This window comes from Malaya genurostris, chromosome 2 (assembly GCF_030247185.1).
Source record: "Malaya genurostris strain Urasoe2022 chromosome 2, Malgen_1.1, whole genome shotgun sequence".
Lineage (NCBI taxonomy): Eukaryota > Metazoa > Arthropoda > Insecta > Diptera > Culicidae > Malaya > Malaya genurostris.
This window is the reverse complement of record NC_080571.1, coordinates 343685425-343708378: the sequence shown is the minus strand read 5'-3', so window position 1 is coordinate 343708378 and position 22954 is coordinate 343685425. Positions and strand designations below refer to the sequence as shown.

The 22954-nt window shown below is 35.8% G+C and overlaps 4 protein-coding genes across 4 annotated transcripts; 1 reads left to right on the top strand and 3 right to left on the bottom strand.

Annotated features, from left to right (window-relative positions):
• Positions 1 to 299: 299 nt before the first annotated feature.
• On the bottom strand, positions 300 to 991 carry LOC131428023 (uncharacterized). Its single transcript, XM_058591658.1, has 2 exons — positions 916 to 991; positions 300 to 855 (listed from the first exon to the last, which is right to left on the bottom strand). The coding sequence occupies exons 1-2, from the start codon at positions 919 to 921 to the stop codon at positions 361 to 363; spliced, it is 501 nt and encodes a 166-aa protein (XP_058447641.1). The 5' UTR covers positions 922 to 991; the 3' UTR covers positions 300 to 360.
• A 276-nt stretch (positions 992 to 1267) lies between these two features.
• On the top strand, positions 1268 to 1848 carry LOC131428022 (uncharacterized). Its single transcript, XM_058591657.1, has 2 exons — positions 1268 to 1289; positions 1351 to 1848. The coding sequence occupies exons 1-2, from the start codon at positions 1284 to 1286 to the stop codon at positions 1819 to 1821; spliced, it is 477 nt and encodes a 158-aa protein (XP_058447640.1). The 5' UTR covers positions 1268 to 1283; the 3' UTR covers positions 1822 to 1848.
• Positions 1849 to 4378: 2530 nt separating this feature from the next.
• Positions 4379 to 5002, bottom strand: LOC131428021 (uncharacterized). Its single transcript, XM_058591656.1, has 2 exons — positions 4960 to 5002; positions 4379 to 4897 (listed from the first exon to the last, which is right to left on the bottom strand). Exons 1-2 carry the CDS (start codon positions 4963 to 4965, stop codon positions 4391 to 4393), a joined length of 513 nt encoding a protein of 170 aa, XP_058447639.1. The 5' UTR covers positions 4966 to 5002; the 3' UTR covers positions 4379 to 4390.
• A 7067-nt stretch (positions 5003 to 12069) lies between these two features.
• Positions 12070 to 12621, bottom strand: LOC131429373 (uncharacterized). Its single transcript, XM_058593451.1, has 2 exons — positions 12602 to 12621; positions 12070 to 12540 (listed from the first exon to the last, which is right to left on the bottom strand). Exons 1-2 carry the CDS (start codon positions 12605 to 12607, stop codon positions 12070 to 12072), a joined length of 477 nt encoding a protein of 158 aa, XP_058449434.1. The 5' UTR covers positions 12608 to 12621.
• Positions 12622 to 22954: the final 10333 nt, after the last annotated feature.

Below are 22954 nucleotides of genomic sequence, written 5' to 3'. Positions count from 1 at the left end.
GTGATAAAAAATTTATACCATCACTGAAAAGGGCGAAAAACCACAAAAAAAAATTCTAAATCGACCTCAAAACTTCTCCAATTGATAGTTTTATCAGTAGACGGTCAAACAAACCGATTTCGGTTATTCTTTTAAGAATCAAAGTTAAAAATTTTTTTGAAGAATACCACAGTATTATACGAGATAGTGTAATTGATATGAGAATAGCATCTTTACACCACTAGGTGGATTAAAACAGGTTTTTCATAAAGATGTAAGTTTTATTTGATGTACGGATGAAGAGACAAAATGAAATTTACATGTACAATGTATCTGCTTTGGTCCTTCTTGAATTTTAAATTAATTCATTATTCTGTGACTTTAATGAACAATAACTTTCTCTACATCAACAGGCACTGGTGCAACGTGAATCGATCCCGGAGTGGCAGCGATCTGTTTCGATACTGGAACAACCGTCTTGATCAGTCCTTGATGGTGTCCCCATCCATAGGCACCAGTTCCGTAGGAACCCCATGGGAGTCCCCAGGAGTTGACCGTGACTGGGGCAGCAACTTTAGCGAGATTCTGATATCTCCATCCGGATCCGTAACTTTCCAATGGAAGACCCCACGATTGGATCTTGTTCACGCCGCCATGATATCCATTCCAGTCATTGTACAGAGATGCTGCTGGCCAAGCAGATGACCACGATTTGGCATAAGGATAGGCAGATATTTGTGGAGCCCATGATTGGGCGTAAGAATTGCCAATTAAACTGTGATCATTCCAACTATTCCAGGAATTCCATCCGGCATTCGGTACGTACGATCCGATAGTGGAGACAGCCAGCGTTACAACGAAAATTGCGATGAAAACCTAGGGAAAAGGAATAATTTTTGACTTACTCGAATGAAAAGGTGCTTCACGGTTCGATACCTTCATGTTGGTTTGAAGTGATTCAGGTCAAAGAGGTGCTTAGTTGCAAGTCTCAAAACAAACTGTTGGTGCTGGTGTTAGAACCGAACTTATTTATACAATTTGATTTGGATCGATCGATTTATAATTGCTTGGCTACCGGCAGCATTTCCGGATCTTTTTCATTGGTTGGCAGTTGATCAAAATTATCATTTTCACTTTCCGGTGTACGAAAAAGTGAAGTAGACAAAAAAATGAAGCAGGAATCAAAAGAACCGACAACAATTAAATGTGTGTCAATTACTCATACCGGAAATGATAATAGGTATATAAAGGACATTCATCAGAAATGTTTTCCACAGTTCTTCACAAACATCGAAACAATAGATATGAAGGTGCTCTGATTGGTATCAATTTTGGTGTCAAGTAGATAAAATATTCGTTAATTTTCGACAGGTATTCATCACTTTCCTGGTTGTCACCTTGGCCTTAGCTGCTCAAGGATCTTATGTTCCAAATGTTTGGCCATCTCAATCGGCGGGGTGGAATTCCTGGAACGGATGGAATGATCATTGTGCGATAGCTGCCTATCCTTACGGTAAATCCTGGCCCTCCATTCTACAAGCAGCTCCCCTACAGAAAGGATGGAATGGTTATTACGATGGTGCTAACTCGTGGGGCCTTCCATTGGGATCCTATGGAAGTGGAGCATACGGTTGGGGTCATCAACAGGGACCTGTGAAAACCGTTATTCCGGCTAAGATTAACTCCTGGGGACTGCCTTGGGAAAACTACGGAGCAGGAGCTTACGGATGGGGACACCAGAACGTGGTTAAGTCGGTGATTCCCGTGCAGAAACAGATCGCCGTTGTTCCGGAACCGTCGTACGTGGCCCCACTGGCAGTTCAAAAGGCTATTGTTTATTGAAATGGATTTACAATTGCTGAATAAACAATTGACGAAATGAATATTTGATTTATCGTATTAGTTATATGAGATTAATTTGACAGCCATAAATCATTAAATTGATTCAATTTTTATGTTGACTGTTTGATTTAAGATATCTAGCAAATTTCAGTTTACAATAACTTTAGAAAAATGTGTTTTTGGATGCTTCTTTCGACAAGTCATTTAAATGATTAAATAGAACCAAATTAACAATAATGGAACAGAGAAGAAAAAAAAAAATGTTTTTGTTGCGCAATTTTACGCACTCGGATCTAATAGAAGAAATAAAAACAAACAGAAAAGTTTCCATAGAGACAGTTGTGGAACCCGTAAATTTCGGGATATGAGAAAGAAAATCGTTCATTACAATTTAAACGAAACGAACAAACAAATTGTACAATATTTCGACATTTAGGCATTTCAACTAGTCGATTTAGACTCATTAGTCCGCTTGCAGCGCTTATAGAACTTGGCTCTTATATTGTTTTTTTTTGTTATGTATGATTTGTGGGATATGGACACGAAATATTTCATACTTGACAGCTACGTCAGTGTCAATACGAAAATCCACCAACATTCGACGCAGCAATCCTTGACCACGAACGAAAGCAAGCAGTAACAGACATTGACCTGTTTCAATCACAAGCTACTGAGGAGGTAAGACATGATCACATTATTTACTGCAATATGGGTAAAATTTTTAATTGTCAAAATTAAGGTTGGATGTGCAGTCACAAGTGGTGACTTTTGTCATACGTTAAACCTAAGTATTTAGTTTGGTCAGACCATGTCAATTGCAAGCCATTCAATTTGAGAATATGATTATTGTTTGGTTAAAGAAAAGAAGCTCTTGGCTTATGAGGAAAGATGATTAATTGTGTTTTTGCAGCATTTGGTGCAATATTCCATTTTGACAGATAATCACTGAAAATATTTAAGCTTCTTTGTAGGCGACTGCAGATCACTCTTAGATTTCTACCTGTGGCTAACAGACATGTGTCGTCACAGAATTGCGATTTCTGACAACCAACGGGTAGTTTTGCGTTCAATTCAAACAGATAAATCTTGCACAACTTTTTTGCAAGTTTTGAATTTTATATCAATGTTGTTCTAAAACTGAAGAAAACTGCACACACTGATCTAGAAATTCATGAGGCAGCAAAAACAATGCGGACTCTGCAGAAATATATTTTTTACAGCAACGTTATCAATTCGGCTTAGCATTTTTTGCCTAGCGGAGAGCATCAATCATTTCACTAATTATTCTTCCACAAGAGATTTATAGCAATTTTGACGTATATTGTGCCCGGTACAATTATGACAGCCCTTTGTAAAGTTTTTGATAAGTTGCACAATTGTTATAGTTACTCACGTTTTACAAGTTGGTGATTTACAGCACAATTGTTTCAGATGTACTTAAAGTTGTACTACAGTGATTTTTTCGGTAGTATTGTGAAACTTAACAGTGATAAGTTGCAAAACCAATTTTATTATATATTTCTAAACATATCTAACATAAATAACATTTCTAAATCAATTGTAAAACATATAGAAAGTTCAATAAGTTACATTTGCTACTTGGGTATTGTAAGATAATGCTCAGCTACATTTTGAATTTGTGTTTTGTGTTGTCAACTGAATATAGATTTCGTTTCCACAATTTCACAATCTGGACTGTGTATAACATTTCCATTTCATCATTCTCGTCTGTTTTGATCAATATAAATAGTTTTTTTTTAATATACAAAGATATGAAACAAGAGGCCTAGAATTCAGGGCATCGATACTGAGCCAACTTGAAACCGATGGTTCGAAATTCTTCAATTGACAATAGGTTTGAGATCCCAAAAGCAACATCAGGATTGTACTTTTCGATGATGAAATCTTCTGTTTCTACATACTTCGCAGTCGATACGTAAGTGTGAATGACAATTGCACGACTAGTACTTCAATTCTACTGGCACTAAGAATCCATTAAGAACTGTTTTTACAGTTTCTTGCCAAACTAGTTAAGGCAACGCATGCAATAAGCTTGAGTTTATTATTATAAGTAACTGTAAGTCTTTTAAACTAGTCAATTGAAACTGTTTGGTTATTTCAACTCCTTCTTGTGTCATAATTCACAAGGACATTCAATATTCCGTTGCATTCATCTACCCGTAGCTCCTAAAGTCGAGCTCAGATTCAGGTAAAATTGAATATCTGCATCCAGAACAACTTTCTTTTAACCTAAATTAGTAAAAATTGGTTCAGTGCTTTCCAAGTTAACTGAGGGCACATTTTACTAATAACTTGTTTTACTTGTTTTTTCATATATGAACCATATATGAGATCCTTTTTTGGAATCCTATTGAGTTTAGTTGTAGAAGTCACTTACAGTATTTCTAAAGAAGGATAATAATGCTCTACATTTTCGTTGTGCAGTCCGCAACTCGAATACGCAACCATTTTTTATAAATTTAGACCCAGGCAAATTGTAATTCAGAACAGAAGTGAGTGATAGATTAAAACATTTATTTTACACCTTGTCCTTCACATCTACAAACAATTAATACAAAACTTTCTGCACTCCGACCGGGACGGCGTAGTTCGGTTCTGCCGTGGCAATAATCTGCTTCGTCACAGGAACGACTGATTTGACCAATCCTTGAGTATGTCCCCATCCGTAAGCACCGGCACCGTAGTTTTCCCATGGAAGTCCCAACGAGTTGATTTTGACGGGTGCGACAACTTTAGCGAGCTTTTGGTGTCCCCAACTGGCCCCATAGGATTCCAATGGCAGACCCCACGATTGGACCTTATTCTGACCTCCGTAGTATCCATTCCAGCCATTGTACAAGGATGCTGCCGATGGCCAAGCCGATGACCACGATTTAGCATAAGGATAGGCGGCTACCTGAGGAACCGTTTGCCAATTCGTTGGCCACGATTTAGCGTAAACTTGATCGTTCCATCCGTTCCAGGAATTCCACCCGGCAGAGTACGATGGCCACGAATTGGAGACGTAGGAACCCTGAGTGGCGACAATCAGAGTAGCAATAATTGCAAAGAAAGCCTGTAAAGTGAAAAAAAGAATTAAATTGTTTTAATAAAACTTGCACTGTACTAAAACTTTACCTTCATTTTAGTGAATTTTGTTCCGTCACACGTTCGATTGAGGTTGTCGGAGTGAACTGTGATCGTTGGTTAGTGATCGAACATATTTTTAGCAACTGATCAATTTAAAAAAGCTAAAAGTCGCATTTCCTGATCCGATATCGGAAGCAGCAGCGAATGCAATTATTTACCTAATGCCTAATTCATATTTTAACAAATTGGGCGCTCAAAGGAAAAGCGAAAAGAACCGACATAAAACTATTTCGAACGAGACAAACAACGCGATCGAAAGAATGGCAAAAATTGATTTTGGTTTGTACGGTTGAAAACTCCGAAGTGATATACCGGATATTGAAGCGAGTATAAAAACCATGCCTCCCAAAATTGCTATCATAGTTCTTCTATGAACATTGAAGCTTCAACTAATCTACTCACACAGCAAAGAAAATGAAGGTAAGAATTTACTTCAAATAATACTAGTTTCGAGGTGCTAATTATCGTCAATTTGACAGGTTTTCGTTGCTCTTTTGGTTGCCACCTTGGCTTTAGCTGCACAAGGATCCTACGTTCCAAATGTTTGGTCATCGCAATCTGCGGGGTGGAATTCCTGGAATGGATGGAATGATCATGGTGTGGTAGCTGCCTATCCTTACGGTAAATCCTGGCCCGCAATTTTACCCCTGCAGAAGGGATGGAATAGTTATTATGATGGCGCTAACTCGTGGGGCCTTCCTTTGGGATCCTATGGAAGTGGAGCATACGGTTGGGATCATCAACAGGGACTAGTGAAAACTGTTATTCCAGCTAAGATCAACTTCTGGGGACTGCCATGGGAAAACTACGGCGCAGGAGCTTACGGATGGGGACACCAGAACGTGGTCAAGACTGTGATTCCTGTGCAGAAACAGATTGCCGTTGTTCCAGAATCTTCATACTTGGCCCCACTGGCAGTTCAAAAGGCTATTGTTTATTGATGAGGAACGAAGACAAATAAATGAAAGCTGAAACCCAAGTCTCTCAATGTTGTTTTCTATTGAAGTAGACTCATCACACATTCTTTGACCGAAAGTCCACTCACTCACTTTCTCATATAACTCATGTTTCCATTAATAATACAAAGGGACTCTTCAGACCTTTCTTTGAATTTCGAATAAGAACAAAAAAGTTGGTTCGGGCATACAATAGCAATAGGCATTTTGAGTTTTTCATAGTTTTGACCCCAGGTTAATAGGAATTCTCATTTTTTTTTGCATTTTCGCTCTAATTCACGGTTTAAAATTTTAAACACATCTCACCCATTTGTTACGGAACTGGAAGTCAGATTCGAACAAAAGTCAAAAGTAGTGCATTTTAAACGACGTAGACCCTTCAATTTGAATAAAAGCTTGTGTAAATCGACTCAGTTGTCTCTGAGCGAATTATGGAAGTTTCGTTTTTTGAGTTTTCGACCACCATTTGCGGTTCTTCCTGAACCAGGAGCTTACAACCGGTACATCTAAAATTTAAATCTGAGCTTGCGAAGATCGGTCATGCCGTTTCGGAGAAATTGGAGCTCACGAGCACTTGCCCGGTACCTCCGGAACCAGGAACGCTCGGTCCGGTATACTCAAAATCATCAACTAACTATACCTGAGCAATCCAAGAATTATACGTATATTCAAAAGAATGAAAATGAAATTTTTATACTTATCAGTCTGAAGCCGGAAGTCGTGTCCAGATGAAATTCTGTATAATTATTTTGGATTGTAAGACCTTTCATTTCAACCTAAGTTTGTGGAAAATTGGTGGAGCGGTATCTGAAAAAATAGAGTGTAACTCCGGAACCGAAAGTCGGATCTAAATAAAATTCAGTAGCAAGTCGGTCTAGCCATCTCTGTTTAGAAATTCACTTGAGTACTTAGTAATGCCGTTTCGTGTTTAGCGTTTTTCTTTCCTGCTAAAAACGTGAACATAATCTGTGGCCATAAGCTTCAAATTCAACGTCTCTAGAAATACCGTTCAGACGATTTAATTCGATTGTCTCGTGACAAAAGGGCTAAATTGGCAATTTCAATCAAAAACTTGCGTTTTAAGAATGAATAGAAATCGAAATAAAAGAAGTATCAAAAACTACCTTGCAAATTAATTTCCAAGAAATCATTTTATTCTTAAAAACAAACATAAATAAATGATCATTAAAACCAAAGCGTTAGTTTAAATAACTAAATTTAACATCATTTATTTCAACTAAAAAGTTTGTAAGCACTACAAATATTAACTTTAGCTGGAGTTCGTTCAATCAAAACAAATTCTTCGAATTGAGTTTACTGTTAAATTGTTTGTCAATAAATTGACAGAAATGCAAAAGAAAAATATTTGTTATTTTTATCAAAATATTGGTGGAACCAAAGTAATCTAGAGAAAAAAATTAATTATCATGTTTTATAGTCTCTAGTATAAATTTTTGCTTCATCGAATTAGATTTCCTATTGTCACTATTTCAATTAAAAATAATGTTGCCTGAAACCCAGATTTGGTTATCTGTACAAATTTTTTCTCTGCGTGAACTTGAGAATCTTATCGATCGGCTCGATAGGATGCAAAAAAGTAAACTCAAATTGATTGCACTGAGTATGGGCAGAAGAATCCTTTGGATGTTTTCTGTAACCAATTCAAGAGCAGTTTAAATTTATAAACATATCTTTTTTACTTAGTAAGTGAGTGGGTTTTCGGTCAAAAAATGAGAGATTAGTCTACTTTAATAGAAAACAATAAAAAAATAACCAGGTTTTAGTTTACAGAAAAATAATTTATTTGTCCCTGTTTCTCATCAATAAACAATAGCCTTTTGAACGGCCAGTGGGGCCACGTACGATGGTTCCGGAACAACGGCAATCTGTTTCTGGACGGGAATCACCGTCTTGACCACGTTCTGGTGTCCCCATCCGTAGGCTCCTGCTCCGTAGTTTTCCCATGGCAGTCCCCAAGAGTTGATCTTAGCTGGAATGACCGTTTTCACTAGTCCCTGTTGTTGACCCCAGCCGTATGCTCCACTTCCATAGGATCCCAATGGAAGGCCCCACGAGTTAGTGCCATCATAATAACCATTCCATCCCTTCTGCAGGGGAGCTGCTTGTAGAATTGAGGGCCAGGATTTACCGTAAGGATAGGCAGCTATCGCACCATGATCATTCCATCCATTCCACGAATTCCACCCCGCAGATTGCGATGACCAAACATTTGGAACGTAGGATCCTTGTGCAGCTAAGGCCAAGGTGGCAGCCAAGAGAGCGACGAAAACCTGTCAAATTGACGATTATTAGCACCTCGAAACTGGTGTTTTTTTTGCAGTAAAACCTTACCTTCATTGAATTTGCTGTGTGAGTTTATTAGTTGAAGCTTCAATGTTCATAGAAGAACTATGATAGCAATTTTGGGAGGCATGGTTTTTATACTCGCTTCAATATCCGGTATATCACTTCGGAGTTTTCAACCGTACAAACCAAAATCAATTTTTGCCATTCTTTCGATCGCGTTGATTGTCTCGTTCGAAATAGTTTTATGTCGGTTCTTTTCGCTTTTCCTTTGAGCGCCCAATTTGTTAAAATATGAATTAGGCATTAGGTAAATAATTGCATTCGCTGCTGCTTCCGATATCGGATCAGGAAATGCGACTTTTAGCTTTTTTAAATTGATCAGTTGCTATAAATATGTTCGATCACTAATCAACGATCACAGTTCAATCCGACAACCTCATTCGAACGTGTGACGGAACAAAATTCACTAAAATGAAGGTAAAGTTTTAGTACAGTGCAAGTTTTATTAAAACAATTTAATCCTTTTTTCACTTTTCAGGCCTTCTTTGCAATTATTGTTGCTGCTCTGATTGTCGTCACTCATGGATCCTACGTCTCCAATTCGTGGCCATCGTACTCTGCCGGGTGGAATTCCTGGAACGGATGGAACGATCAAGTTTACGCTAAATCGTGGCCAACGAATTGGCAATCGGTTCCTCAGGTAGCCGCCTATCCTTATGCTAAATCGTGGTCATCGGCTTGGCCATCGGCAGCATCCTTGTACAATGGCTGGAATGGATACTACGGCGGTCAGAATAAGGTCCAATCGTGGGGTCTGCCATTGGAATCCTATGGAGCCGGATGGGGACACCAAAATCTCGCTAAAGTTGTCGCACCCGTCAAAATCAACTCGTGGGGACTTCCATGGGAAAACTACGGTGCCGGAGCTTACGGATGGGGACATACTCAAGGATTGGTGAAATCAGTCGTTCCTGTGACGAAGCAGATTATTGCCACGGCAGAACCGAACTACGCCGTTCCAGTAGGTGTGCAGAAAGTTTTGTATTAATTGTTTGGAGATGTGAAGGAAATGGTTTAAAATAAATGTTTTAATCTATCACTTACTTCTGTTCTGAATTTCAACTTGACTTAGTTTAAATCTATAAAAACTGGTTGAGTATTTGAGTTTCAGACATGAATGATGCAGGAAATCATTTCTGTTGGGATCAGCTCAGTTCTCGGAGGTGGCGAGTAAATTAGCGAAATTAATAAATTTGCCTAACATGAGTAAAAAAAGATGCTTACAAACGGTTCAACTTAAGTTATGCGCTGACAATTTTAGTAAATGTATATGATTTTGGAAGCTCCGATCGCTTGGAATTATGGATTTTATTTAAATTTTTATTTTAACTTTCGGAAATCGTATGATAGGTAGTAAGCAGATGTGGAATATAAACCACACAAAGAATGGAAGAATTTCAAAAAGTTTGTTTGGTCGGTCGCATCGAAATTGATATATATTAAAATTCATTCAGCAATACCATGTTGTCGGAGTAATATAAATAAAACCAGCAAATAACATTAACTTATATTCTGTGATTATCAATAATTATAATGATAAGAAAAACATGTTCAATCATAAAGCATGTCAAGCAGCTGATTAATTAACCCTGTTTAGCTTGAATATCATACACAGAAGTAACAGCCCGGGTAGAAGTGATTTGCTAACCATTTATTTGTTTGTTTGTTTCTTATGATTCATCTGACATAGTTTGTCTTAATGAATAAAAATTAATGAACTAAGTACACTAAATTTAATTTTCACGATACACAATATGAAAAAAGTCAAGTAGACGTTGATGAAACACACGGGACGACACATTAAAATCGAAATACTGGAAAAACTCGTTGAATCTCGTACAGACAGAGCGAAAAGGTTCGTGCTGTCCATAAACCGTATTCCTTGATTCCAGGAGCAGAAAGTTGCGTTGACGAAGTGATCTTTCCGGTGCGTAGAGATTTAACCGCATTAGCAAAGGTGGGCAGTCAATATCCCCCAAAAGCAGTTTAGCAGCAAATGTAGCTTGAGCAATGATTCGTCGTGTTTCCAATGGCTCAAAATTCAATAGACGACATCGATCGGTATAGGGCGGTAAATTCATGGGGTCACGCCACGGTAGCAGTCGCAGAGCGTATCGCCATAAACCAAACATCTTAATGGTAGAAAATAACATTATTTAGTTTGAAATAAGAGTTAAAATATCAAAAATCATTTCAAAGTCCGCATGAGAAAATAGCAACAAAAATATAAAATTCTGCCATTGTAACATCGAAGCAAGAGCAAAACATTTATAGAAGACGAATTTTTCATTAATTTGATTTTCTAGCATTGAATAGTATATAATAAGAATTTTACTTATCTGATTCTGATGCAGTTTATTTAATTGTATTCCATTTATAAAAGGAACCACTGGATCAATTGTCCTTAATGAAATTTGTATGCCTCATCAATAACGATATAAGATATAATAACAAATCTTGATGCTAAATAGATATTGTCTAATCTATCAAGAAGATTTCTTCGATGAAATATCAAGAAAATATGAAGTATTGCTATAACAGCACAGGAACACCATGACAAGATATGATGGTAAAATTAGTTATTATTTTGATTTTTGTTTACAATTCACATCTACTCGGGAGGAGTGCAGGTTTTGCTGAGAATGCTGTCAAATTAACAATATCAATGTGATTACGATCCAAACTTATTATTTTCATGAAACTTTCATCTAACTTTTTTTTTTCTCTCGAACACGGGATGCATCAAACGAGAATATATGTTGAAACTACTTAAACCGTGTCGTAACGAAACCGGTATTTTCCCCAACTATGTTGATAAGGAGTGTTAAAAGAGCATTTCCCAAAGATACGAAACTGACAATGTTCCATGATTTTGGAAAAGTCTCATTGACACGCGTTATCCTTAGTTATAAATTCCTGTAGAATGGTTGTTGTTACTAATTTTCACACCCCTCAGCGGGGAATCAACGATTTCAGACGTAGATCATGTCATGTCTTATCTTTATCATATGTGATTTTCCTCCACTTAGATCAAAGCTGATCGAATCATCCAATGATTGAACTTACATGAATCAAGAATCATTTTAGCTCAAAATCACTACCGATTTTGTGAGATCAGTACCGATTTGTATCGATGTGATTTAAAGATCACTGATCAACTGATCTTGAAAAGATCAGATCAAAAGTGAACTCGAATTGATGAGGTTTTGATCTTCATTTTCTCAGCCCTGTATGCTACACTTAGGAAATATTATTTTTTTCCTAAAACAATAATATATCTGCGTACCCCTAGGAGAATTAAAACAGATGATTTAAATGTTTCATCAATTCCAATCAAATGCTTTTGTTAAATTATATAATTGATACTAATAAAATAAAATCGATATTAGGGATATTTTTTAATCCAATGACAGCATGTAATAAATCGATTTTTCTCTCATATTTGTATGGTTTGTCATACATATTGAGTATGTATTGAGATGAATTTTATTTATTTTGAATTCGTGACATGTGACAATTTGTGACAATGGGGCCAAAAAAAGCGTGACGTCTTTTATGGACAGCCCATAATAAAATGGGGCCAAACCTCAAAACCTGGCAGAATAACTTAACTATCCTGCGAACGTCGAATTCTTTTTAAAGATTAAGGTAGGACCAAAGAAGAATTATTGAACTTTTTATAATTTAGATTTGTTTGTTAGATATTCAGGATAAATTATAATAAAAACGTATGTTTAATTCTTTCAATGATTTATTCAGGAATCATCAATCCATATCAATAAACAATAGCCTTTTGAACTGCAAGCGGAGCCACATACGATGGTTCCGGAACAACGGCAATTTGTTTCTGCACGGGAATCACCGTCTTGACCACGTTCTGGTGTCCCCATCCGTAGGCTCCTGTTCCGTAGTTTTCCCATGGCAGTCCCCACGTGTTGATCTTAGCTGGAATGACGGTTTTCACGAGTCCCTGTTGATGACCCCAACCGTATGCTCCACTTCCATAGGATCTCAATGGAAGACCCCAAGAGTTAGCGCCATCATAATAACCATTCCATCCCTTATGCAGGGGAGCTGCTTGTAGAATTGAAAGCCAGGATTTAGCGTAAGGATAGGCAGCTATCGCACCATGTTCATTCCATCCATTCCAGGAATTCCACCCCGCAGATTGAGATGGCCAAACATTTGGAACGTAAGATCCTTGTGCAGCTAAGGCCAAGGTGGCAACCAGGAAAGTGATGAATACCTTTCAAAAATTAAAGAATATTTTAACTACTTGACACCAAAATTTGTACTAATCAGAGCACCTTCATTTCTATTGTTTCGATGTTTGTGAGGAACTGTGGAAAACATTTCTGATGAATACCCTTTTTATACCTACTATCAATTCCGGTATGAGTAATTGACACACATTCAATTGTTGTCGGTTCTTTTGATTCTTGATTCCTTTTTTGTCTACTTCACTTTTTCGTACACCGGAAAGTGAAAATGATAATTTTGATCAACTGCCAACCAATGAAAAAGATCCGGAAATGCTGCCGGTAGCCAAGCAATTAAAAATCGATCGATCCAAATCAAATTGTATAAATAAATTCGGTTCTATCACCAGCACCAACAGTTTGTTTTGAGACTTGCAACTAAACACCTCTTTGACCCGAATCACTTCAAACCAACATGAAGGTATCGAACCGTGAAGCACCTTTTCATTCGAGTAAGTCAAAAATTATTCCTTTTCCCTAGGTTTTCATCGCAATTTTCGTTGTAACGCTGGCTGTCTCCACTATCGGATCGTAAATACCGAATGCCGGATGGAATTCCTGGAATAGTTGGAATGATCACAGTTTAATTGCCAATCCTTACGCCCAATCATGGGCTCCACAAATATCTGCCTATCCTTATGCCAAATCGTGGTCATCTGCTTGGCCAGCAGCATCTCTGTACAATGACTGGAATGGATATCATGGCGGCGTGAACAAGATCCAATCGTGGGGTCTTCCATTGGAAAGTTACGGATCCGGATGGGGATATCAGAATCTCGCTAAAGTTGCTGCCCCAGTCACGGTCAACTCCTGGGGACTCCCATGGGGTTCCTACGGAACAGGTGCCTATGGATGGGGACACCATCAAGGACTGATCAAGACGGTTGTTCCAGTATCGAAACAGATCGCTGCCACTCCGGGATCGATTCACGTTGCACCAGTGCCTGTTGATGTAGAGAAAGTTGTTGTTCATTAAAATCAGTGATGGACGGATGAATTACAAACAAGCAGCACCGAAATATATAGTTTGTATATTCATTAGTTTGTTGAAATTTATTTCCGAAAAATAGTACAGGTATTTTAAATAAGAGATTTTGATATTCATATTATCAATTTGTTCCAACAGCACTTACTCATCCACCAATTTCTATACTGCGGACCGACAAGGTGTTTCACAAGAATCCAAATTTGTTTTCGTTCTACGAACTGGTACTACCATTTTTCAATGCGTTTTCCAGGCAAGTTCTATTTTTATTAATGGCGTAGTTTCTACAATAATCAATTGTCAAAAAATACAGGGACCGCAAAGTTAAAAAATTTCATTTACCGCTTCTGATTTCATTTCACTGGTCTCTTTCAGGTAGACTTGTACAATAGATATCACCGTCACTCGACGGAACGAATAAAATACGCTTCTTGACTTTTTCCAGTTACCAAAAGATCCGGTAATACGTCAACAATGGATTCGATTTTGCGTTCAACATGAGATATTTCGTATTTTGTCATCAAAGCTCAATTCATTGTTTTTAAGCATTAATATATAATAAAAAAATAGAGGGTTGTATGCGAGACGCGACCGATCACGATTACATTAAAAATGAAATAATTCTTAGGTACCCATAATAAATACAAAAATAAATGCACTAAAAGTCACCAATTACAAACTTACTCTACTTTTAGTGTTTACATTTTTGGCGAATGATCAAAATGACAATTAGATTATTTTAGAACAAATGATTCTACTCTATTTTGATGCCTTCAACAAATTTTTACATTTGAAAATTTTTGTAAAATATCCTTTATATGAAAGTCAATTATGATGATTTCAAAGTTACTTAAAAGATCAATTTTGGATACGAACAACCTCAAGATATAAATCTGGACAAATGAAACGAAGATTTTGAATATTTTGATCGAATAATGTGAATGCGAAAAATTTGAATAACCGTCAACCAATAAACTCAGTAATAGTGCAATTTTAATGATCCTTCGTTAAAAAGCGTCGATAATCTTCGGAAAGTGTCTGAAAATAGAATGGCAGCAATACGAGGAAGAAAATATGTGACACAGTCCGCAGAACATATTTTGTTACTTTAATTGATTTTCATTTTTTTCATATTAAGGAATCAATGAATACGCAACCAAATTTCTTAATTTTGTTAATATTGTAAATTGATTTTATTAATACTTTGTCATTGTTACAACGCCTGTAGTGATAAGACACTTGTTGTTTTAATGTAAATGATAATTTAACTGAAACTGGCCGTAGCCCGAGTTTAGTAAGGATTTAAATAAAACATGTAAAATCGCATATCAGCTTGTCTTGAGTTTATCTCTAATACTGTATTTTATTGCATCTGATAATTCTATATATGTGAGTCTGTGCAACTTATTTGTACTAAGTTCCGAATCTTTTGAAGCGTTTTATTCCTGGTGGGACAACAGCCTGTTCAAATCGATACTGCATAACGATTTGCATTGCATTATTCTTGCTACACTTAGTCTGGATCCCTTCTATAAGATTCTTGGAAGCAAGTTTAGACCAAAATATTATGCTTTATACGGCTGAATCAATTTCTAACTATTCAATTAGGTTACACGATTATTTTTTGGTTTAATAATAGGGTCTGAGGGATTATGCTGAGAGATAGTTGTTTGTATTTAGCCACATTTAATTATCTATGATTATCATCATCACAAATGTTATGATTATCATCATAACAAAATTTTATACTGAATTTATTTGCGCGCCATCGTGTTGTTCGTATGTAAATGGAGATTTCAGTATGCAATCTACCCGTTGACAAATTAAATCATTTTTAAACTTTTTCGATTATGTTAAATGAGGAAAATTTATCAATAAATCACTTAAATTTATACAAGCGCTTCAAATTAGGTTCGAAAAATCTATCGCCGATAATTCTAAGTTGGCCTGTTAGTTACCGGAGAATCAAGATAAGCCATGGATAAACTAAAGCAGAAATGTATTCGGGCATATATTAATAGATTCCCTATTGTGCTATAGTTCATACTGCGCAAATCGGACGAACATAGGTCAACTCAATTCAATTTTTCAATGGTATTCCATTTGAAATTCTTAAATTACGTAATCGTATAAGTTTAAGTTAAATGTTTTCGAATCGAATGGTAGTTAAATTAAATAAATTCATCAACAAATGACTGAGTTATAAGCATACAAAATTATTACAGAAAAAAGGTTACGCGGTTAATTTTGCATTTTATTAAATTGACACCCAGCCTCGTACAAAAGCGACAATCCAACGCGCGAACGCATATACAATCTAGTCATCACCTCACTGGACGAGCTACTTATTTCATTCACAGTAGCTCTTTGAACTACGCAGAATGATGCGGTGTTTTCATGCATGACGCAAAGCCTCCTATGCCGAACAAGAAAATGACGTCAATTTGGTCAGCTGGGATTGGTGAACGAAAACATAGGTCAATTCTAAAATTTTTTTCAATAGTATGCTATTGAAATACTGAAACGACATGTTTAAGTTAAAAGTTTCCGAATCGATTGGTTGTTAAATTATATCAATCCATCAACAAATGACTGAGTTATTAACGTTCAAAATTATGACGCAAAAAGGTTACGCGGCTATTTTTGAAACTTTTAACTGACCCCCGGCCCCGTATAGTGAAGAGTAAGGTATTTTTAATGCCAAAAGATTGTTGAGAATACTGTGAAAATCATGATTATTGTATGATCTGAGATATGGAACATTGGCCGTGCGCAATCTGAACATGTACGGAGTATTGTTCAATCGGGTTGCCGTAAAAGTTGTGTTTCGCTACAATTAGAGTAGCGCCTCCTGCCCATTGAAGCAGGATAGTTTCTAGAATTTTTTTACGGTCTTGCCACCACGAAACATATCCGTGCAAACGCCGAGTAATTCAGCTAGTACTTTATATTTTCACCATCCTGAAAAACTTGAAAATGTCGGACTGCGCGATTAAGTCTCAACTTTGACATATGTTGAATGCTTCACTATTAACACCATATTTGCAAGTAATATGTGGGGTTGATCTTAGACAGGATTAACCAATTTTGCTACATTTCTATGGAAACTTGTCATGAATACATTTGCTTTTTTGTCGTGAATACGACTTACTTTACTATGGGACGCGTTTTCAAAATTTACCCTCTGGGAGAGAGATAAGTTTTTGATCGTGAATATCTTTTGTTATTCTTAACTCAACAACATAATTTTTCCTCCATGCAATCAGAAATATAATCAGGAATTTGTGATTAAAATTTCAACAGTGTAAAATAACCATACATAACTTAAAATCTATGTTTTCTCAAACTTCTGGAAACAACGAGGAAAACTCATTACGTTTGCTTGCCACCAGGGCGACGGTTTTGAGGTAGTCAGGCACATATCAATTCCGATGTTCTACTGGCCGAGTGTAATAGGTAAATCTTAACCGAGAATTGTTCATTTTTCTAGTACGTTAGATGGAACTGGATATCGTGCTGGGGTTCTTCCACCAACATCAGAAATAATGAGGTGGTAAAAACCCCTCAAATGCTCAGGTGGAATCAATGTTGCTCTTCTTCGCATTCAGACGTCGTGGCTAGCAGTAAACCAGTAGTAGCAGAGACCTTAATTTTTAATTGAATTCAAGAACTAATCTCAGACACTAGATTCTGGTCCACCTGAATTCTGAAGTTAATTTTAAGTTCATACTTCTATTTAAAAATTTAGTTCCAGATTACAGGTTCAGAATTTAAAACTCTGACTCTAGAACTGAATCCTAAATCTGGATTTTGAAAATGGTTTCAAAATTAGTTCCTTATTCAGGGACTCGAATCCAGAGATATGATTTAGGATTTTTCAGAATTCATGAACAAAATTCAGGATATGAATTTTAGATCTGGATTCTTAAACTAAATATTAGGTCTGAACACCGAACCTTAATTTAAGGTGAAATGTAGCGGAATGCGAAAATCGCGATTTTGATCAATTATTCAAAAACTAGACCGATTTTCGAAAAACCAAAAACACTTAAGTTTTCGAAATCAAATTTATCATAACTAAGTATTCTTAGAATTCTGAAATTTTGCTTTGCCGAGCCGTAATTGGTTTTTGAAATTTATAAACGGTTACTGTTCCGTTCCACGGGGATGATTTTAGAACTGAAAAGTAGTGTTTGTAGCAGAATTTCACAAAGAATCTGTAAATGCAACTCAAAATTATGAAATATTAGCTAAAACAACCGAAATTTACATAAACTTTTCTGCATTTTTTTTATTGCTTGCGCGCTGCTGTTTCGTATTGAGGTGGTGTGAGAAATGCACGGTGGGTTGGATGGCATTATATCGTGAGCAAAAATTACATATCAAATAATGACGCGAATTTTTGCAGCATTGGGTTTTGTGTTGTAATGAAAACGAGTTGAATACAATAAAATGGGTATTGTAAGAAATTGTTTATTTTCTAAATAACTGTCATTTATACTGCTAATAATGCCCAATTCTGTTGAGTTCAATGCATTGATGTTTGCTGAAGAAATAAAGCCTGGATGTGTGATATCGTATAACAGGTATTATTTTAGATTGTAGCAATTTTTATAGCAAAACTATAACTATAATCATTGACAAGCTACTGAATGAAATACAAACCAAGTATTATCGTGATACAAACAATGTGATAAACATTGGAAAACAACAGGCATATACATGGTTAGCAAGTTGGTAAATACATATACATATAACCTCATGTTAGTCATTCATAATTACTCATAATTTATAGCTCTAGTGTAAGAGTAATCACTAACAATAATGATTGAATTAGCATATATTCAAAGTGTGAAGAATTCAAAAATCCATTACGTCCAGTCTTGTTTACAAGCCAATATAACGAGAGGTAAGCCCACTGCGCTCAATCATTGAAAAAAGTTCTTGTTTCTATGTGTCCGTTTTTCTTGGTACGCTTTGTGCGACGGTTCGTTCAACTGTAGCGGATAAAATTTTGCGCGCATTTTATGACGCTACATTTCACCTTAAAAACTGAATTGAAAATTCCTAAAAATAACTTCAGTTCCTTACTTCTAGAACTAAATTTATGACCTGAGTTTTTGATCTAGATTCCGAAAATTTGCAGCTGAATTCGGAGCGTGTCACAGATTTATATATTAGTTCTTTAAATTTAACAGTTATAATCATTTAACAAATCACGCAAAGCGGTTTTTTAGAACCACTAAAATATTTCCAAAGGATTTTGAAACGACGAACAACTGGACTAAAAATAAATCAATTTGTTCTAGAATAAAACCATGCAAACGCTCTTAACATTGTTTTAAAAAATTTCTTTAAAACATTATTGTCAGTTAAATTCTTTCATAAATCTAGTTTTGTGTGTGTGTGTGCGTGTTCATTTAATGCAAGTTTTGAGCAAATTTGAGGGTTCTAAAGTACATTTATGACACTCTTGTTGTGGGCTATTTGATTCATTGCTTCTTAGATTAAGTGTAATTGGCATTAAAGAAAATTTCATGGCCGCCATTATGATGTTCTTTGCCGTAGCCTTTATTGACATCAAATAAACTTCGAAATGCAAAAACGAGGAAGTATGATGGACTTTTATAATTCATGTTCAGAACGTATGCACAAGTTTTATCGCCACGAAATAGTTTTATACAAAAAAGACGACGAATCACAGAAAATTATTTTCATAAATCATGGAGACTTTTGCAAAAACCGTATTTATTTCAAGGCGATTAGTTATAATTCTTATTTTTATCCATACATTCACGATAAAAATAAAAGCGCATGAAGTTTTTACGTTCGGTTAAAGCCTCAAACTTGTAAATAAAATCCAATGAATTCTTACTGATTGCATTCAAAGCAGACATGACACATATAGTCAAGAAAAATATTATCAAAATGACATTTTATTCATAGCGGAATTCATTCCATCCAAATAAATTTAATGTGGATCGTAAAGCTGGTTTCAAAATTTTCTTGAATTTGAAGTTTTAACGCAGCTTCATGCTGATTCTTCACTTTGCTTTATACACCTTATGAAGAATGGTCCACTTGGCAGGAACATGCTCTTATAGAGGTTTTCAGTAGGCTTTCGTGGAGTTTAAAGTTTTAATGCAAGATTTATTATGTAGCATTGAAGATAGCTACAAGTATTTATTAATATTAAAAATGTTACTTGGGCTATTATCTAAATCTACAAAACTGTATTTGTTCCGTGTTATTTAATTGTATGGTAGAATATGTTTGCCGTCAATTAGTTGTACTGTAGTATAGATGCATCGTTAAAATTCTGGAAGCGAAGTAATGAAAGTTGAAAAATATACACAATCTAATACGAATGATTATCTTTATCCAGAAGTGAGAAAGAAACATGTCAATTTTATTCGTATTCACGTCTTCCAGTTATGTCTGTGACATTACCCATCCGCCTTTTTTATTTCGTTCTTTAATTTGAATTGACTGCATTGAACACAATTTATATATCGAAAAATGGAAACCTTTATGCTGTTCATTTGGCGCCCATAGCTAATTGAATATATGGTTCGAAATAAAGAAATCAAGAAGTGAATCAAGTAGGCTCAATAAATTTTTAACACAAATAAGCTCGTTTGGTGCCAAAGGATTTTATTATTAATCTAGTATTCATATTTTCCTCTCCAGCGGGCAAGCATTACACAACTCGATATGCGCCAAACAATCATCGAAGATCTAGCATGCATTGAGCGGAAAATTTCCAAGTCCATACAAAACATTTTTCAAGATTTTCTCCACTTTCCCGGATGGTTTTACTAATGTAATATAGCCTAGAACCTCCGCATAAACGTCACCTCACGAACAAAAAAAATCATTTGTAAATCGGTTCACGCATATCAGAGAACATTAGCAACACACACTTTTTCCACTATTATTTTATATATATATATATATATAGATGAAAAAAAATCATGAGACTGTTTTCGAAGTATGAGAAAGGCATTATCACACCACTAGGTGGATTAAGAAGGGTTTTTTTTTAATGGCAAAGCCCGCTATTTGAGACTTATTGCCCACCTGTTGACCACTTAGAGTTTACTGCGCACTAAAAGCCATTGCCCTCAGGTGGGCAGTAGGGACCAGGGGTGGAATCACGTAAGGTGATTATCACCAGGTGACTATCACTTTTAAAAATTTGGGATCATGTAAGGCGACAATCACCTAGTTCTGTCACCACTGTTGGAGGGCCAACATCACGCTCAAATACTGGGATCACGTAAGGTGATTGTCACCAAGTAATTATCACCTTTCTGTCAAAATGAAGGTGATAGCAAAAATACTATCACTTCTCATTCAAATTAAATTTTTTGTGAATTGTAATCATATCTCAGTGAAAATTATGAAAATGAATTCAATAGGAGCATTGAAACTATAAATTTTATAATCTAACACTCTGCCAAATCAACAGGGAATATAGTGAAATCTTAATAGAAACATATTTAATTGTAAAGTTATTAAGTTTGACGCAAGTTCGAAATCAAGTAGTGAAAGTGTAAAAAATTCCATATAGGCGAATCAATTATTGCCTTTCGCTTTACATAGCATGTAGATTTGTTGGAAACCCGACTTTTAATCGATAATCGACTTTGAATCGAGAAATGATAATAAAAAAAGCTCGAAGAAAATGTTTTAATCAGACATTTTTTGAAACCATTTCTTTGAAGGTTAATATCTACTTCTATTTAGCCTTTCGACTAAAATCGATGCAATTTTCAATTGAATCGGTTCTCTGTTTGTATTAGGAAGTTAGTATGAAATTATTGTATGCTTATACGAATTACCAGCAAGAATACAAAATAATCATAGGCTATCTAGAATCGATGTATTAATCCAGAGTTTCAGTAATTCCCAAATTGAGATAGATATTGCTCATTTATAAATATTTAAACCAAAGTTTTAAAATTTAGTTGGTGATTAACTTCGGCTGACTTCACTGAGAGGTTGATGCTCGCAAGTTAATATCAATATCAGAGGTATCTTTAGTTATTCAATTTTACTCGGGTCCGACAGTTTTGGAATGATAATTGTTACAAATCTGAAAGCGTCATTGATACGAATTATGAACGAAATATTTACACTTATCATGAAACAAATTGAATTTGTGAGATTAATTTGATGGTAAAATTGTGTTTTTTGATGTGTGTCACAGAATAGCACTCATTTTCTCTAATTGCACTTTTCATTTTATCATCAAATGTAATTTTGAGTGTTTAGCAGGAGGTTCACAATTTTTGATTAATAGAACGACGTGCTTTATGGATCTTGATGTATTTCTGGACAAGAAGCATTGCTTAAATCCCTATACTATTCACTCGTCGTTTCACTCTGGAATATTATTTAGTTGTTTGGAACTCTATCTCAATAGTTCTTATAGAATAGAGTCGATACAACGCAGATTCTTTCTATTCGCTCTTTACTGTTTACCATGGAATAATGCTCAACAGCTGCGAAAGTCGCGAATTGCTAATTAGTAACACTAACGTTACACTGCAAGTAGGACAGGAGCTGCCGCCTACCGACAAAATTGACTGCCTCACTTTGCTCCGTGAGATTAATGTCAATGTTCGTTCTCGAGCTCTTCGTAGTCACACTTCGACTTCCTCTACGCCGCATCAACTTCGGAATAATCGGTGCCGTTATCGGCTTACAATAGTTCAATCGAGTATCATCTGGATTTAACTTCATTCTTTCACGTAATATCACAACAGCTAACTTTTTACTTAGTATTGGAAATTATCATTGTATGATTTAACAATAAATAAATATGCATATTTTCTTTGTTTCGATAGCCATCCGGAGCTTTCAAATAGCGTCTTTAACATGGTTTCATCCAATGCTCATTTTTTCATACTCCATGAAAATTCCTCTCCCGTGTTGAGCATTTCTGAAAAGTTTGGAAAAAAATGAAACGAAATATTCCGGTTAAATGTAAAATTATATAATTTGTATGCAAAACTCGAGCTTGATCGAAACACGGGAAGATTTTTCGATTCAGAGGTCTATTTCTCATCCTAACGTACAGGAATCAAAAAAAACCGAACCTTTTCGATTTATTGTTTTTTGGTTTCGTTTGACATTTTATCAGAACTGATAAGAGATGCCAGGAAAAATTTTCAAATATCTCCGTTCAGGGTTTAAAATGTTCTCGAGCTCAAAAAATTTTGGGTTTCAAATGCTCTATGAAGTATGATGCATGGTTTAATAAGCGATGGAATGACTACTCTAAATTGATTTGATATTCAAAAGATCACGAAAGTATGCAGACGAACGAAATAACGACTGCAGCTTTTCTAATGTATCTGCAAATTTACAGACAAATCGGTAGACCTGGCATCACTGGCCACAATACAGAG